At 41.5% G+C, this 19,128-nt stretch overlaps 1 protein-coding gene across 5 annotated transcripts in view; it reads right to left on the reverse strand.

Moving 5' to 3' along the window:
* Positions 1 to 19,128, reverse strand: part of fgf13a (fibroblast growth factor 13a) — a 96,427-nt gene that overhangs the window by 7,573 nt on the left and 69,726 nt on the right. For 4 of the 5 annotated variants that reach the window (XM_077578168.1, XM_077578165.1, XM_077578167.1 and 1 more), the window contains 2 exons: positions 11,635 to 11,745; positions 5,615 to 5,718 (listed from right to left, as the gene is read on the reverse strand). In XM_077578168.1, the coding sequence (XP_077434294.1) occupies positions 5,615 to 5,718; positions 11,635 to 11,745 (215 nt within the window). Of the gene's footprint in view, positions 1 to 5,614; positions 5,719 to 11,634; positions 11,746 to 13,319; positions 13,991 to 19,128 lie in introns of those variants that run through there. The other variant, XM_077578166.1, reaches the window with a different exon arrangement.

Raw genomic sequence — 19,128 nt, forward strand, 5'->3', positions numbered from 1 at the left:
TTTAAGGACGGATTGCTTTGCATTAGGGTGACCAGATTTCAAAATTGAAAAAACCGGGACGCAACCATTTTGCGGAAAATCAAATGTACAATAAACGTGTGAATGGGCGAGTTCAATCAGCTCATCAACAAGCGCTGCAGGAGCCTAATAATGATCCTGATTATTGGATCAGGCGTGTTGAAGGAGGGAAACTTCAAAACCAGGCAGGGCTCCGGCCCTCGATGAGCAGACTTTGACACCTTTGGACTGTTTGCTCGCAAACACACAATGTTATGCCTTTATAATAAAGTGTGTTTTCATTTATTTTTATACTGCACAGTGTTTATTTTTAACCACCAAACAATAAAAATTAAAATTTAATGAAACTGTTGTGGAGCTGGAACTGATTCATCTCATTTGCATTCATTTTAACTCTATAACGTCTGAACCATGAAATATATGAGAGAAAATTCTGATTCTTTGTAAATAGAGTATTTGATTTGATATTTATTTATAATTATTTTTATTTGTTGGTCCTTTTGAACAAACAAAAAACGTTCTTTCTTTTTTTTTAGAAAATCAACTTCCACGTATGACTTTTGATTTGTGCCATATTTGATACATCCTGTCACAAAGCACAATTTAAATCCATACATTTATAACTGTCAAAACATAATAATAAACAGAAGATCAAACATGTTTGTATTTCCAAAAATCAGAAAGAACATTTGCCACTGTTAATAAGTTTATAAGTTAATAAATTGCTGGTAAAGCCGTCAACTGTGTGATACTGCCCACTAATGGATTATCAGTGCAATGCATGCGTCATGAAATAGAAGGCTCAAAATGTCTTGTATTTTAATATGATACATTTGGCATTAAAGGGTTAATAGGAAACATTGTTTGTGAATGTTTTTTTCGATTGGTGAGCAGAGCGATGGAACAAATTACATTTGTAAATAGAGATTCCACTGTATTTATAATTCCATTGCTATGACAGAAAGGGAAATAGATCAAGTACTTTCAGGGTTTACATTCTAAAATATTTGGTCACTAGATAGCTGACAATTGCTAATGACATCTTGATGACATGTTTTTTCTTGTTAGCATCAGTCAATGCATTTCTTGTGTTGTCGACTGACGCTAAATTCCCAGTCATTAACGCGATCTTCCTCAAAAGCCCAGACTGTCTCCTTTCTCATCCCCATTCAAAATTCTGCCGCTCTTGAAATGTTCGGCATCGTCCATCTCGGTCACGCGCGAGCGGAGGTCGGAAACGCAGCGAAAGGCTGCGGAGCTCTCGAGCCAGCAGTGCAGCTCTACCGCGCGTAATTAGCTTATGTGGATTTGGCTGCTTCCATTCGGCGTGGCCCAAAAAAAAAAAAAAAAAAAGGCGCCTCCTGATAAACAGATCCATATCCAGGCCTGGTCGATGCCAAGGCGGGCTGCTGGCGAGTTGCGTCCTATTGGACCGGCTCGAAGGGTGACAACACACTTGCTCTGACTGACACGAGGAGGGGCCAAAATGGCGGGGGATCCCCGTTTCTATTCTGAGATGCACCACGATAGACAGAAACATTGAATTTCTTTTGAACGTAAGCCAGCAGAATCGCTTTCCTCTCTTTTGTTCAGTCAAACCCGTCTGCCAGCGGAGAAAAAAAAAAAGAAGATCTCACATAGATCCGTGCCAGATGGAGCGAGGACACATTATTTAAAAGGAGGACAGGACAGTATATCCATAGTAACAATATCAGCCAAGTACTTTGCCTCCCTCTCAAGTTTGTCTGCTTTGTTGAAATGGACTTTTAATGAGCCCATTACACCAATGAGATGCTTAAATAAAAAAATCTGGCAGGGCTGCAGCAAAATGATGAAATGCTGCTGAATTGAAATCAACAATCACTTGATCATGTAAATGTGCTGTGTTCAAAAAAAGAAAAAAGCACAATGTTAGTGATGCCTTAAGATAAGAGTTTCATTTGTTTCATGATCATGGTCATATTTCAAATATTTCCCAATTGAATGTCCTTAATCTATTTCAGCATCCCTTAATTAAAAAAAAAACAACAACATTGTTTCATAATGAGAAAAATAGCAATAAATAATACTGTACTTCTTTTTAAAACCATAAAAACAAAAACTGTTTTTCCATAACTAAAAGGAATGTATAGAAAATGAACAGTTTTTGCTTCAATTCAATGGACATTGTCCTGCTCCTATGGTGCACATTTTGGCCACATGGTGGCAGTATATACGTATCGTGTTCAAAGATCCATTGCTTTTATAATTGTGTGCATTAGTTTAAACTTTAAATATAAACACAAATTACAATCCCCAACTATTCAATTATTTTTCTCGCAAATATCTAGCGATAACTTCCAAAGCAAAATATAAATAAATAAATAACTAGATAGGTGAATTCGTGAAAGGCAAAGTGTTAAAACTTCCCGCCTTTTGTGCCCTACTTGTTAGCATCTCATTGGTGGCTGCAGCAGCTTATTTTCTCCCTCCGCACTCGCTTGTTGTCATCAACACCCAGCGGCATTTCTCCAACACGCTTTTTTTTTTTTTTGGACACTGCAGGCGCACCAACGTAGACTTACAGTATGACTCACTCCAAGTCAATGACGGTATCACTTTCTGTTCCTTTTGCATTGCCAGCGCTGCTCTAACACGCAATTAGCATTTTAGCAGACGACTGTTAAGTGGATGCTGCGCTCCTGTCAAGAAAACGCTATCAATTATAATCCATTCGGACGCCGCGTTATGTTGCCTTCTGGGGAATAATCACTGGCCAGTAATGTTTTCCTGATCCAATCAGCAGCAGAAGAAATTCTTGCATAATGGATTTGATCTCCTCGGAGGAGATATCGGCTGCTTGGCTGATCTTTCGCAACAGGAGCCAAATCGATGGCGAGCGACGCCCCGTGTGCAAATCCAGGAGAAAATGACACCCATCGCGCCATTGGAATCGGCGCTGTGTGCCATTCGAGACAAACAATGAAAGATTAAAGCTTGCTAAATCAGATTTTCCAATTCCCTGTCTGTAATGTAGTAGATTAGAAAGAATTAAAAAAAAAAAAAAAAACATCCACATTCAAGCCAACACAGGCATAAATGACACAGCTCAGTAGAGTGGAACGTGACAGCGAGTGGTTATTTACCGAAGGTAATGAACGTTGCATGGTTGAAAAGGCGTGCGTGTGCGCAAAGTACATATTTAACAAGATGGGAAAACAAGGCCAGACTGCTCAAGCACAATCATGCATGTTTTGGAATGAAGTATGTTGTATTTATGGAGTTTGAAATAAACAGTACGGATGGCGAATGCGGGAAGGTCAAGCATAAAAACATTTTCTGTCTAAAAGTGCATTGAAAATAAACATTTAAAAAGAAAGTAAATGTTAAAAAAAACGACTGTTGTTCATGAAGCTGCTGTTGTGCTCATTCCTCCCTCGACCCTCCCCCTTCTGCTCAATCCCGCTATCGTGCTTTCACGCTCCGTCTACCCTTTCTGCTTTCTCTCCATCTCAAAGCAAGTTCTGTTCTTGACAGCTTGTATCTCAAGGCGCCACTGCATTTAACATCATTGGTTAAACGACTCCATAGTAAAACAAATGAAACAAAAAACAATCTTTCACATCACTGCTTGCGATATCGATTTTTCTCTCATGAATCTTACATTATGCTGCACATGTTGTTTTATGGACACACTCAGCACACATGATCGAATCTCACTCACCGGGAGCCGCCGACTCCTGGAGCGCCGAGATATAAATACAGCGTCTAAATGTGTGGGAGGGGGCCGCGATTGTGTCGTCTATAGCAATTATGATATTTTCCCCACAGGTGTGCTAATTTGTCAAGCGTTTGCTCACGATCGTAAAGATGTTAATAAAAATGCTGTCCCGTCATCAGCTCGCAGGCGCTTTGCACTACCTTGCCTCGAATTGTACAACATGGAACTTGGAAATTCAAGTCACGCCAATCCAAGGACTGCTAGGAGCCAAATTCAACTAGGACGGACGGACGGACGGACGGACGGACGGACGGGCGGACAGACGGATGGGCGGCCGTGTATAAATTCATTTCCACGTAAGAGTGAGAAGGTCAGGAGCGTGGAAGCCCTGAAGGCAACCATTTCCTGGAAATAGAATCAAAACAAAGCCGGCTTTGCCGGACTTGTTTTGTTTCAATCAAAGTTTGACGCTGCCAAGTGAGACCTTTAGTCGTGCACAACAATCTTGACTAATTCGACTAGCAGGATTGTCTGTCAAGTGCATGTTTGTGTCTCGTCTGCATGGCCCCCGGGGGTGCGCGGCCCGCCCGCCCGCCCGACGCTCTTCTCGGTGGCCTGAAACTGATTTATTCATAAGGTCGCGGCGGCTTTTCATTAAAAGTAAGAAGGGCCGCCTTGCTACCGAGTTGACAGCAAACGAGAATGCACGGGTTTGTTTGTTTTTTTAGTCCAAATTCCATTTCTTGATTTGATCTAACGGATCATTAACTCATTAAATGCCAGACACTATTTTCAGAAACGACAATCCCGAAAGCATGGTGTCAAACTTGAGGCCCGGGGGCCAGATCTGGCCCGAAGCATCATTTTATGTGGCCCGTGAAAACAAATCATGTGTCAATCAAAATTGTCTTGTTATGGATTTTTCACAATATTCACCTTTTTTGTTTTGTTTTCACTTATTATTTTTAATTAAGATAGTATATAACTATTGTGAAAATGCTTTGATTTAGTTTAGCTTGAACTTTATTTTATTTTTTAAAATATGGAGCATTTGTTGAGTGCTGATTTTTTTTAATGTATTGTGCAATAAAGTAAAGTACAATTCTCAAACTGACTTTCCATCCTATGTAAACTGTAATAGAAGAAGTAATATTTAACTTTTTTTTAAACTTATTTTAGAGATTTGTGAGTACAATTCTCTGACAGTTCAAAAAGGGTTAATAGTTATTTTTTGAACACTTCAAAGTTACCAAGCGTAAAAAAATAATGTGGGGAGAGACCAATGATATCGATTTGTGAAAAAACGCTAAATTGAACATATTTGGACACACAAGGTTTGCACCCGAGAGGGACGTTATATTAAAGTAATGATCTTGTCTCAAATGTATTTACAAAATGACTTGGGCCCGTTTAATCGAAGACAAACCTGTTCCACTTGCACAATTGAAGATAAAGACAGATTTCAACAGCTCTTAGTCATTCTCTATTTGTTCCAGTTTTTTGTTTGTTCTTAATGCAAGTGTGCTGACGGCTGGATAGGCGATAACAGGTCAAACCAAATGTATGTGCAGCCTCCTTAACATTTGTTTATGATAACACAGCAGCTGCCGCGTAGTTCGAGACGCAAACGCCAACGCAGTGCGAGCGTGAAACGTCTGATCTCATTAGCGTGGCCGCTAATAACGGCAGACGACATTTAGCAGACCGACGCACAATAACGTCCATCTGTCCTTGCTGACGTTCAGCGTGTTAGTTTGTAAAAGTGTTTGAATGCAAGTCCACTTGACGCCAAGCAGCAGATGTCCTTGAACGCAACGTGTTTTCACTCCCAATGACAAACGGATGCAGACATTTGTCAACACAAACAAAGTCGAGCGCGTTTGGCCGCGCACTCACCGACGTGTACAGGTAGCCCTCGCTGTTCATGGCCAGGTAGAGTTTGGTCTGCACCCCCTGGATGGCCACCACTCGCAGACCCACCGGGATAAGGTTGAACATGGCTGCGGAGAAGAAACACACACCGAGAGTAAATACGGCACATCTCATCACATTTAATGCTCGTCACTATTGAATATCTTTGGAATCACTTAATCTATCGAATATTCAATCGAGTAATCGGATTATTTTTAACTCATTCAAACCCCAAAACATGTAAACATGTTCTTTTAACACTTTGTCCTTCACTCCCAAAAACTTATTTACACGTTTTTTTTATTTTTTTTTATGCAAGAGCATACAGAAAGCTTTGATGCAGCTTTTGACATGAAGAGGTGGCTTAAAGCAAGGGTAGTCATTACAAAAAAAACGGCCAGCAGATGGCAGCAGAGTATAAGAGATCAGCCAGGGCCATGTTGCAACAAGCTCTGTAGTGTTTTCAGCAGGTTTGTAACTAATGATCAAACTTAGCTATAAATGCTAATTGCTACAAAACGGAAACAGATGCAAATATCCTTTTTTTCCTGATGAAAGAAGAGACTCATATTTCTTTTGGCAGTTCCCATGTTTTCATAGCAATAGAATACAATATTCTGTGGGCCTTGCAAAATAAGTCACAATCCAGCATGTCTTTACCCATAAAAAAACAAAACAACCTTCTCTTGCAATTCCGTGGCAAGTAGGTATCAAACTAATTCAAGAAAACATGCAATCAGTGCAGTCAATCCGGATTTACAATAGCAGTATAAAATCAAATGACACTTCCCAGCCCCGAGGCTAACACAACTACAACTATTGCTTACTCGTGCTTTAAAAGCTGCTTTATGACCCTGAATGTAAAAGTGGTTCCTTAAGATCAACAGTGTCAAGCACATTTATTTCTTGTTCACATATTTGCAAAATGTTCAAACTTCAAAATGAACACAAGCGGCTGCAAATCCTCTTTTCCACATTTTTGACACTGAAGCGCACGCACATCATGTATGAGGTCTGCGTCGCATAAAGTGCGAAACTGCGAGAGCCGACAGCGGCAGCAGCCTCGCTGGTCAATGAGGTACATCTAATTAATATGGGCCTGGTGTTGTATAAGAGCGTCTGCGCTCCATAAAATGCTGGCAGGGAACCCTCAAGCTGAAAAGAGGCAACAAAACAACAAACTTTGCTGCTGTGGGTTCGTTTTTGGATGCGGGCCCAAACGCTTCTGCTTGATATGCTAGGATATAACAGTCCCGCCATGAATTCGATTTGGTTTTGCTATGAAAAAGGACGAAAAATGCCCGCGAACACAAAAATCTAAAATAAAATATCTTAGTTACGACTTTGCAAAGTTACTAAAGTAACATCTTTGATCTAGAATGTAAAATAAGGCGATTGCGATGGAAACCTGAAGAAATCACTCTCACAATAAATTACAAAGGTAACTAAATATTAGGGATTAAAATTATTAAAATGGAATTAAACATGTCACAATATGTTCTTCCTCACTATACTGAAAAAATGTTGATCATCTACATCTAGAATTAACTAAATATGCAACCAACACATATGAATTTAGTCAATTTCAATGACTATTTTCAGTCTATTGTTATTGGGGTAAATGTTTAATAATAATAACAATAAAACATCTGTCGCAATTCAGTAGAAAATTATTCAAAAATGGACCAGCTACATTTTATTCAAATCTGATGGCTAACATGATGGGTCTTAGAACAGAACCCTGTGGAACTCCCATTCATATTTTTATGATTCCCGACATGATTTTACACCGTCAAAAATAATTTCTTTCTCACTAGTGATGGGCATAATAGTTTACTTTGAACATGTAAACAGTAGCAAAAATAATAAAGAAAAATAAGCAATGAAATGCACAGTTCTACGTGCCACGAAGTAAAAAAAAAATGTGATCCATGTACCAGAAGTCTGAATCAGAAGTACATGTTATGTTGTGGTTTTCGCAACATTGTGGTATGTAGCTACAACTCGGACCTCTGGGAAATGAGTGGCACGAGGTTCCCAACTAATTTGCACTTTTTTTCCCCCATTTGCTAAAACATGTCGCCATTAAATGTAATTGATTGTTTTGTTTGAACTGAAGAATGTGTGTTCCAATGACCATTCCTACTTCTCATATCAGCTGAGCTGCATGTCACAGCGTGTCCTTACAATGGTCTGTGTCTTCGGACGCCTTTGAGCAAAGTGCACTGCCGAAGCTTTTGGCTGGGCCGTTGGGTTCATCCTTATCACTTGAAGAGCGCCGACACCCACAAGCTGCACCGGGCTTGTCAACTGTCAACTCCTGGCGGGTCGAGAGGTTCGATAGCCGTCTCCCGGCCCTTCCACTCTCCCGGCTCCGCCTGTCAGCACGCCCAAGTGGACAAGAGCAAGACGCTAAGCCTCGATTGCTCCTGATGGGCAACGCTGCCATGGTCGCCGACACAGCACCATTGCATAATTGGGAGCAAAATGGAATTGAGGGCAGACCTGCAAAAGTATTGGGACACACCCGTTTCAATCCGAGAATGAATAGTTTGTTATCATGGGTTGGCATTGACCCTTTCAGTGAATCCTCGTTCATCAGGGAAAATGGACCGAGTAATTGACGACACATTTTTTTTTAGACTGTTCCAGTATGACGATTATGGGTCAGGCCGATTATCGGTGCAGATATTTGGCATTTTGATCATTATCGGCATCTGCCTTTTTTACGAATCTGAAGGACGATAAAGTTGGTATCTCACTGAGCGGTGAATGCTTGCAAACGTAATGAACTTTAGGGTTTAAAACAGGATTTGTTAAAGCTTAGATACACCAATCCGACGTTATGTTGAAATTTTGTAAAATTTTATTTACAGGAGAAAACTTAAGGGAACTTTTTACTTGCATAGTTTTTAATTTAGCTTAACACATGTTGATTGATCTTGGAATCTCCCTGCAATTGTTTTTAGAATTTTTTTTTAACGAAGCTGTCAATTCTTTATATATTTAAAATGAAAACAAAAAGTAATATTAAAAAAATTGGGGACGCTAATATTTTCTCTTTTACTGCAAATGAATATCAACTTGAAATATCAGTTATCAGTCTCCTTTACTACTAATAAACGGTATCTGCCTTAAAAAAAAAAAAAAAAAGGTCTATCACTAGAGTTTGCCCCAATTCACCAAGTTTGGTGTGTAAGAAATGGAGCTTGCCATAAGAATGGAAGCTTGTTTCCATTTTCCATCTTCTCTTCCCCCATCACGTCAACATCTCTCAACGAGGAATCTTTTTATAAATGCCCTCCTCCTCACTGAGGTTACTCCGCTCATGTTGCAACACGCGCGCACGCACACAATCAGTCCTCTTCAGTTCACATGGATTAGCCGTCCGCTCAATCTCAAGACGGGGGGGAGCCAAATTACTTCCTGGCTCCTGGAAAACACCTGAGAACCCTGAAGGAGGGGAGCCGGTGCCCATCTCGAACTGCACCGTGACCTTTGTCGGTGTGACGAGATTGCCGGGGGGGGGGGGGGGGGGTGGAGGGGGTGAGCTACAGGAGGGCACATATTGATTGTCTTGGGTTCCATACTTCATCAACTTCCAATTGGTGGAGCAATAAACTCACCAAGCCACACGCGTTCCAAACATACAAATCAATTGGAATCGGAATTGGACTCTACCGCATTTTCTATTCAAACGTATTTCTTCACTTTTACATCTGTTTTATTACCACTTCCCCACAATATTTTTGTTTGCTTTTAGCTAAATTGCTGATCTATGTTGGGATCTAATGGGCTCTTTCAGACTTTGTTCTCGCTAAGGGAAAAGAGCCTTAATAGCAAGGCCCGTGTTCTTGCTTGTCGGTGCGTGTGTTGAGTAGGTCCTCTCCCACCATCACAAGACACCAGTAGCTCCAAGAGGACTGCGCTCGTCGTCACCATGGAGACAAGCGCACCCAGCGCCTAACAACGCTATTTTTGGAGTCGTGCAAAGAGCTTCACTCTACCTCCTTCTTCCAATTCAAGCAGCACTCTTTAATTTGCTCCTCACAACTGGCGCAGAGTCCGTTTTTCAAACGCAGGTGTGGGCTGGCGCCATTGGACGTCTTTTCGGGACTCCCGCTGCTCAGTCAAACTTTGCTGTTATTTCATTTAGGCAGACGATTGGCCAAAGTGTTATTTCCGTGTGGATTGCAGATCTTTTCCTGAGCAATATCGCACAGCGGCAAAGTGGATGCATCAGACAGCTTCATTAAACAGTGTGCGCTGCATGGTGTGAAAGCACAACTAATTAGAAGCGGCCCATTGTTGCCGCATTATCGCCATAGCAGACAAGTGGCTGCGCTGTTGCTTTCCCATTGATCTGCTCCTTTAAACTGTCTATTGGAAAACAAGAAGCAGGTGGGCGTGGAGGAGGCGATTGGGACGTATGGGTTTACACAACAGCGTGCCGCACACAAGGACTTTGCCACAGCAATACAATACGCACACAAGTATCAAGCATAATGATTTGCGCTGTATGACGGGCCCCGTCCTCCGTGGGGGGCCCCATGTTGGGGACACATTGAGACATCTGACCAATGTGAACAAGCACTTGACCACCGTCAACATACACAGAGTCAAAAGTAACCTGGTCAATCATTTGACCAATCTGCTACTTGGGTTAATTTGACTTAACTTTCTGGGTTGTTTTGTATACATTTTTTCAAATTGACCCAAATAGCGAGTCAGTCTAATTTTTGACCAAATTTGACCAATTTTGTTGGTGTTGATTTTTTGACCCAGCAGTTTTAAGGGTGGGAAATATGGGCGTTCATTCCAGCCATTTTTAATAATAATAATAATAATAATGCATCAGATTTATATACCTCTTCTCTAGACACTCAAAGACACTTTACAACGGATACATTATTCATGCACTTACACATTCACTTTCTGGTGGCAGTAAACTACTTAAGCAGCCACAGCTGCCCTGGGGCAGGCTGACGGAAGCGTGGCTGCCAGTGTGCGCCTACGGCCCCTCCGACCACCACAAAAAATTCGTACCATTCATACGCCAGTGTGAGTAGCACTGGACACAATATGTGTGAAGTGCCTTGCCCAAGGACACAACGACACACGACTTGGGTAGAGCGGGGATTGAACAGCCGACCTTCTGGTTACTGGACAACCGTCTACCCCTGAGCCATGGCCGCCGCTTTTCCATTGTTTGCGCGTCATACTGTAAAAACTTCAATATCCATCTAGAAACTTAAAGACTCCAAAAAAACGTTGGGTCAAAAATAACCCAAATTTGGCACACACAAAAAACGACTGACCCAACTTTTTGGGTTATTTATTTAACCCCTTAAACTGGGTAAATGGAATAACTCACAAACCGACCCAATTTCTCTGGGTTGTTACCCAACCTATTAGGGTGGTGTGTGGGTTATTCAACTTACCCAACGTTGGTTAAAAGCTGGGTCGATTGAAAAACCCACAAAACAACCCAATTTCTCTGCGTTGCTAAACCCAATAAGTTGAGTAACAACCCAGATAAAATGGGTTTGTTTGTGGGTTATCCAATTCAACGAGTAAACGTTTTAGGTTATTTATTTAATCCACAAAGTTTTGTGGGTTATTTAATTCAAATTGAGTCAAAAAGGGACTGACCCATTTGGGTTATTTATTTAACCCAAAATGTTGGGTCAGTCTCTATTTGGCCCAATTTGGGCAATTTAAAAAAAATTATTTTTGGCAACTGTTTTTTGTGCAACTCTTCAGGAAGTCTGTTTGCCTGGACTGTTAGCTGTTGCTAACATGCAGCAAGTCACTTTCCAACAGGATCATCGCGTGAGGTTCGCGCAATCCTTGACGAACAGTTTACTCAATATCAACTGACCAGTCGCCACTGACTGTATTTGTGTTGTTTTCTTGGAAACAACAATGGAAAGTACAGAATATGGAGTCATTTGAGTGTCAGTCTCATCGTCAGCATGTTCCCGTCGTGTTCCCCCGAGACTTACTGTAGCCGTTGTCCTCTTCCTTGGTTCCATCAATGGTTCCGTCTGCCTGCAGCTGCAGGTGGAAACCCTGTCGACTGTACAGCTTGGTCACGATCCCCTTCAGCTGGGGCTCTGCGGAAGCACGAGAAGGAGCTTGAGTTTGAGGTGGGGACACCAGGAGGCGTACGTGAGGAGACTTGTTGGAACGTCTGCTCATTTTTACCCTGATAGTCACGAAAGCAACAACATTTCATTTGTGCCGGTGCTAAATGCAAGCAGCCGCCTGACTGTCTTCCATCGGCACGTTGTCTGATGAGAGCTAAATGCTCTCCACTCCTTTGTGACCGCCCCGAGTGCAGGTGCGAAGCAGCCCTTTCATCTGGCTGAGACTCACATTTGACCTCCACTAAAAGCTTTCTTGCTATTCTATCCCAGTGATGGATGCAAATGGAAAGATTATTTAAGATGCAAATGAAAGAAGTACTTGTGCTGGAGGGTCTTCTCACACGCTGGGAAAACAAACGAGTGATAAGTCAGCAATTTTGCCGCATACTTGAACACAAACAAGTAAAGCTTCAAGTTAATGGAGCGGTTGACTGAACGCAAAGTGGTTCCGGTTTAAGTCTCAGTCAAAAAAGATCAGAAATGGAACTGGATTCTTCAATGTAAATGCAAGGAGTCACATTTTTGAGGACCAACTTTTTAAAACAACCTGAACATAGTGCATATAAAAAGTCTACACACCCCTGCTCAAATGCCTTTTTTTGTGATCTACAAAATTAGGCCAAAATCAAAACTTTTTCCACCATAAATGTGACATATAACCTGTACAAATAAACTGAAATAATGTGTTTGCAGAAGTGCGCACACCCTCTCATAACTGCGATGTGGCTGGTCTTTCAGAATGAATCAGTCAATTCAAACTCATGTTAAAAACACACCTTTTACCATTTCAAGCAACTCCGATTAACCTCAAATAAAGTTCAGGTGTTTAAGCAGGCTTTTCTTGACATTTGTTTGCTTCCTAGCGCCAAACATACCTTTAGGAATTTTCATTGGACCATTTCCCCATTTGTTTGGCAGATTTCGGACTTCTCAGGGTCTTAAGCCTTATTTGGTGATGGACCTTTTTGGGCCACCATGAAGCAAGTTATGAAATTAGTGAACTTCAGGTGGCCTGATACAGTCACATGGTGGGCCCGGGGCAGCGGGCCACTGTTGACGTCACAGAGCATATTCAAAACTATGTATCATTATGGTTTAGCATTATATATTGTAAACTTTGATGGTGTGCCATGATTTTTTTTTAATAATATATAAATTGACTTTATAACTTGGCCCAATAAAAGTTGGGAAACACTCGATATGGTGAGTGTAAAGCGACTATTATGTTGAGAACGATAATCTTGTTTCTTAACTCATCCACAATGAAAAATGAACTATTTTCAAAATAATGATACCGCATTCAGCCTATGAAGGACTTGAGCAGGAATTTTACAATCTGTAGACTGTGACAAATGAAGCATGACTTGAATACGTCCCTCTGCTAAGGCTCAGAAGCGAAGACTGACTTCTCAGACGGGACTCGGGATTCCCCTCATTCTGCTCCCAACTTTGGCAGAGCGATTCATCTTTTCACTGGCGCATATCAACGAATCCCATTTCACATTTGCGCCGATAGTCGAGGATCACGTTACGCAACAGACCTGGCCGTCTCCTGCGCCTCTTCTTGGATCCGAAGAGTTTGACCCTGGAGAAGACGTTGAGTCGGCTGGGCTTGTCGCAGCTTCCTTTGCTCTTACTGGGGCTGCTGACACAGCGGCAGGCGTTGGACTTCTCCCGCTCCCTTGCCTGCCTTTTCTGCCTAATGAGGGAGCTGGCGATGGCTGCGGCCATGGCCACTTTGGCAGCCGGGAGATGACAAATGTCTCGAGTCCAAGTCACAAGTGGGGACGCCGGTCTCGCTGCTTGCTAAAGAAATGTCTGTAAAGCAGCTTCAGGCAGCCAAACGAAATCCAGGTTCAACTAGAAAATAAAGAAATCAGGAATCGACTTCTCCTAGAAGGTGTTCCATAACGGATCCTTGCAAAGAGTTTCTCCCTGCAGCCGCAACCTTTTTCTCCGCAAATGAAGCTCCTTTGCATCATCCTGCAGCTGCATGCGCCGTCTGACGGCGAACACCTGTTTGCAGCACGCTCCTCTTCACTAGTTGACGGCGAGGACAATCAAAGCGGGAGGCAGGCAGGCTGTGAGGGGTGTCGAGCTATCAGTGACGCGGCTTCTTGCTCTGGTGAAGGGAGGCGAGGCCAAGTCGCTGCGGTGCGCGCCTCATGTTGGAGGCGAGGCGCAGACTGCCGAGAGCTGCCTGAGAGCATCCCACCTCCAACTCGCACAATGAGCAGCAAGGAGGAGGGGGGGTGAGGGTGGGGGAAGCGCACAGACGCAGTCAGCACGTGCGAGCAATGAGGCTGTTTTCCATTTTTGAGTGCAAAATGAGCAGAAAGGGGACAAGGTAGTTTGTGCATATTCAACACAAGTCTTCAAATATTCAGAGCGTATTTAAACTAGACAGTCTTGCATTTTGAGCCGTTTTGACATTTGACAGCAATATATAACTTAAATATTCTTCTTTTTGTTTGATGACTTTTCTTAAAACAAATTCCAACATAAAAGGAAAATGAGAACTTTTTCAGATGTCATTCTTTTGTAGGCTGCATGCGTTAGATCAGTGGTTTTCTGTGAAATATTTTTTTCAGCCAAGTACCCCCTAACTAGTGTAAAGCATTTCTGGTTGGGTAAAAAAAGGAAAAAAAACAGTGTGGTGCCATCATTGTTTTATTTATTAAACTTTGGAACTTGTATATATGTGGTTTCTCCAACTATTTGGAAATAAAAAGATATAACTAAAAAAAAGTTTTGTTTTTTTTTAAAGATTTTTAAGATTTGTGCACATAAATCAACATGAAGTGTTCTCCTTTAGGATCATAGTAAAGCTCTGTTCTCAAAAATAAATATTTAACTGAATTTAAAAAAAAAAGTTTTCAAGTAATTGACAGGTGATTGTAGGTGACATAAGTTGGATTGAACCATTCTGGTATTGGAGAGCAATAAATAGCCTACTGCAGTAGATGTTTCTCTTTTTTTAAATGAGTGCAGGAGTAAAACAAAAAAAACACTTCCCTTTTCTCTAAAGCATTGATTAAAATGTAATATTTCAAATGTATTCATTTCACACAGGATATTAATATACTGTGAAAAGATCTGCAGTTCGTAATTTGATGTATTATCAGGATATGGAAAATGAAGATCAAAGGATTAAAGAAATGATGATTGAAAATAATTTTCTATCCATCTCAAACATGAAGGAAATACTGAACAATATTACTTGGCTATTTATGTATTTCCAACTCATTCATTCATTCCTAAATAACTTTCCCTCATTGACATCAACTGTAGATTCTTTTCACAATGAACAGTGTCAAGATGCCATCTCATTTATAAGCATAACATTTAATGCTTATTAATAATAAGCATTAAATCATTTTCTCTTCACTAATGGGACTACTTTGCTCATCGACTGGTTCATAGAGAGACATTCAGGATCCATCCACTCTTTATTCCATAATCATTCCCCCCATCTGCCAACTCTCGCTTGACGGGCACGATGATGACGTGACCAACAAAGTGGAGAAATGATTCCACACCGACTTCACCACTGACACTCAAGAGCTTGGCTAACTGACCAATGGCTCCCTCTGGCGTCTGTAAGCAAACCTGCAGTCACTGACAGTTCTCTCCCCCCACTCACTGCCTGCACTATTGTGCAAAAGTGTTACATTTCTATTTTGAAGTAAAGTTTGTCTTTATGTATTTATAAAAAATAAAAATAAAAATATATATATTTTTTTTAAATGTAAAAAAAAAGTTTCCTCTTCATACTGTATGCTGCTGAAAAAACATAATCCAAAACCTTCTCTGTTCCACTTCTGTCCCTTCATTTTTTGTGGGCCGTGAGCTGGATCCTGTCCCAGTTCACTTTGGGTGAGAGGCGGGGTACACCCTGGACTGGTTACCAGCTAATCACATACACACTCTTAAAACTGCTGGGTCACAAAGTAACCCAAATCGGGTGAATTAGCTAACCCAGCACATTGGGTCAACTACTCATGCTGACAAGTTAAAGCTACCAATACATGGGTTACTGGGTTATCAATATAGCTGCGGTTGAAAATGATGTACATTTGCTTAATTAATCTTACTTTATTACCCATTTTATGGGCGTGGGTGGCCCAACCTGACCAGGATTTAAACCCTGATCCAAAGTCAAGCGGCGTTACCCAACGAGAAATTCAGTCAACACTAAAAAAGTTGGGTCAAAAAATAACCCCAAAAAACGTTCTTTAAAAAAAATAAATCTTATTTTATTTTTGGACAAAACGACCCATTTGAGTCAAAATGACCGACCAATCAAAAGTGGATTATTTTTGACTCAATTATATATATTTTTGTGTTTGACAACTTTGAAGAATGTTTCCATCAAATTTACGTCAACTTCAGTACACAACAGAACTGTCTGTTAAATGGCTCCCAGTTTTATAAATTTCGCCCAACCCAAACTTCAAACCAATTTGCTAGGTTAAAATTAACCCAATCAAAATCTAAAGCAACCCAACGACTGGGTATGGGGAAAAAATGTGTGTAGGCAATTCACACTCACATTGACAGCTAAGGACAATTTAGACTTTTCAACCGAACGCGCAAGTTACATGGAAGGAGGCCAGCGATGCGCAGAAAACTCATTTAAGGACACAAACTCCACACAGGAAGGCCAGAGTCTGGATTCGAACCCTCGACATCAGAACCCCGAAATCCAACACATCGTGTCTCTCTCAAAACAATTTGATTCCTTTTCCAGAGGTTTATTTATGCTTTCAAGCTGGAAAAATGAAGTGCCAAGTGTACCAAAAAAAAAGCCACGTTTAACCATACACGCTACAAAAGCACACTTGGAGTCTGCATCTTTTCTAATGAATGAAGCACAACACAACGTCAACAAAAAAGCTCTAAACCGCCACATTGAGGAACAGCGTCACATTTCAGCACCAAGGACAGCTCAGACATTTCCCAAGACACAGCTCGAAAAACTCAGTAAAGGATGCTAAAAATACACCCCGCAGCCTACCTGAGACGGTTTTTCTCAAAGGAAAACTCATGGTTGGAGCGGACTTTTTGCGGGTTCCGGGCGGCGTCGGGCGGAGTGGAGCAGCGTCCGGCACGCATCCAGCAAAGTTGGCGCACGCTCGCAGCCGACTGTCAGGAGATGCGCGATGCGAGACAAGAGCGAGTGTAGCGTCGAGGCGTGGCCACCGGCGGGAAGATCATTACAGGACATTAAGCGACATTAGGACTTAAAGGCTCATTAAACATTCATTTGGAGGTCTGATGCTGCGTGCATGAGCGCGTGTGCGCGAGGTGGAGGATAAAAGTGGTCGAAAAATGGACGCTTCTTGTCATGCGGGGAGAGCGGACAAGATTTTGCTCTCATGTTACACAGACGCTGTAAAGTGATCTGTTAATGCGCCGACTAAACCGGTTATTGTGGGCCTTTCCACTCAGGACCCAACAAATATCGACGGCCAATCGAGCGAGGCAACAATAGGGCGGCGTGTGCCTTCCGCAAAGACTGTTTACAAGGACGTTTGTCTGCTCTGTCAAAGGCAACAAAAAGCAGCCTGCTTCGGCAAACTTTGACAAATTGACGACACGCAACCTTTACAGCCCTCACAATCCATCATGTATCCAGCCTTTATGGAATCCCATAAAAGTTCTCATTGCTATTTACAGTCTAACCTCCATTATGATGCTTTCTATTAATAGACTTGCAAATGTAATAATAGCTTTTCTGTCATAGGACTTTTGAAGATTCATGCAGCCTTAAAACTGATGGGTCAAACAAAGCAACCCAAAGTAGTTGAAATAGATCAAACCCGGTGCTGGTAAAAGTGGTCCAAAAGTGTCCAAGACAATGCTGATGCACTCTATATACACTCTCTGTAGTTGGGTCAAAAATGTGGCTCAAACATGGATGGACTGAGCCACTTCTTGGGTCAATATGACTTACTTTATTTTGTGTTGTTTTGTACAAGACGACACCATTTTTTGGGGGTTGTTTTATCCAAAGCAACCCAAATTTTAGGGTTGTTTGGTGAGAAATGACCCATTTTTGGGGGTGTTTTACCAAGGAAGTTGAGCCCCAAAAATTTGGGGGCCCAATTGTTTTTCGAGTGTACCCAGAGCAGGTGGAAGATTTTGATCCAACAAAGGGTGAAAAGCTAGAAAAAACTATCCAAGAAATGGGAGATGGTAGATTAAGGTTATTATTATCCAGCCATCCATTATCTGAAACAATTTTCCTCATAGTTAACAAAAATGAATGAAATAAGTTCAACTAAAACTTTCACCTATTTGCCGTTGTCATAATATAGGCGAATAAATAACTCTATTCGTTTTGACAACTTTGGGGTCGGCTACAAGATTTAGCATGTATGCCTCATTAAATATTTGCTTTGTGTGATTGGACCTGCGGCAGCTAGTGTTTGTGATTGTATGTCATTGTATTTCATTTATGCTCTCCTTTTATCTCATACTCATTTATTTTTAAGGTATCATCATCATAGTCATTATCATCATTATTATTTATCATTATTCTTTCGCTCGCCTAGCCATCCACCACCCCGGAACAAGCAAGATAGAAAATGGATGGAGGGAACCTTCAGTTAGCATCACTTTAGCATTGTGACCACAAGATGGCAGAAGACGACAGCCGATCAAGACTCCATCTTTTAGTGAGCACGCGGGCCACTTGAGCAGGTGGATCGGTCTCCATCCTTTTTTTCTTTTCTTGCAGCTCTTCTCCTCATTTGGGTGATCTCAGTACATTCACATTCACACCAAAGGCAAATTTAGAGGCTTCACGCAGTGAAACTGACGCTGCTTGATTGGGGGCAGTGACGTGAACTTGAGTAGACAGCGTTAGGAATAAATACAAGAACACGCCAGGCCACCATAAAGATCTACTGGTCTGAATGGTGACGCTAGTAAAGCGACGACATCATTTCTGCTCTCATTTGCTCTGCTGGCATTTCAACACCTCACAAGACGGAAAGCGACGCCTTCTCTCAAGCTCTGTTTGTCAAAAAATGTACCAAAGCATATTTGTCTCAGATAGACAGACACACGAGTGTCCTCATATGCAGGTTGTCTGTGATTAAAAAAAAAGAAGAAAAAAAGAAAAGAAAAACACGATCTCAGCTGTCATCTAAAATCAAACAATCGGCATCTAACCTGAAAAGCGTTCATTTAAAATGCAAATAAGAGCGTCAGGAAGGAGTGATGACCACTCACAGTGACTTCTGGTACTGGATCGTTATCAGGCTAATGCAGAGCTCGTTGATGAGCTTCAGGTGTGTTGGAGAAGGGAAACATCCAAACCTGCAGGACTCTGGCCTTCAAAGA

The sequence above is a fragment of the Vanacampus margaritifer genome, chromosome 10, assembly GCF_051991255.1.
Source record: "Vanacampus margaritifer isolate UIUO_Vmar chromosome 10, RoL_Vmar_1.0, whole genome shotgun sequence".
Lineage (NCBI taxonomy): Eukaryota > Metazoa > Chordata > Actinopteri > Syngnathiformes > Syngnathidae > Vanacampus > Vanacampus margaritifer.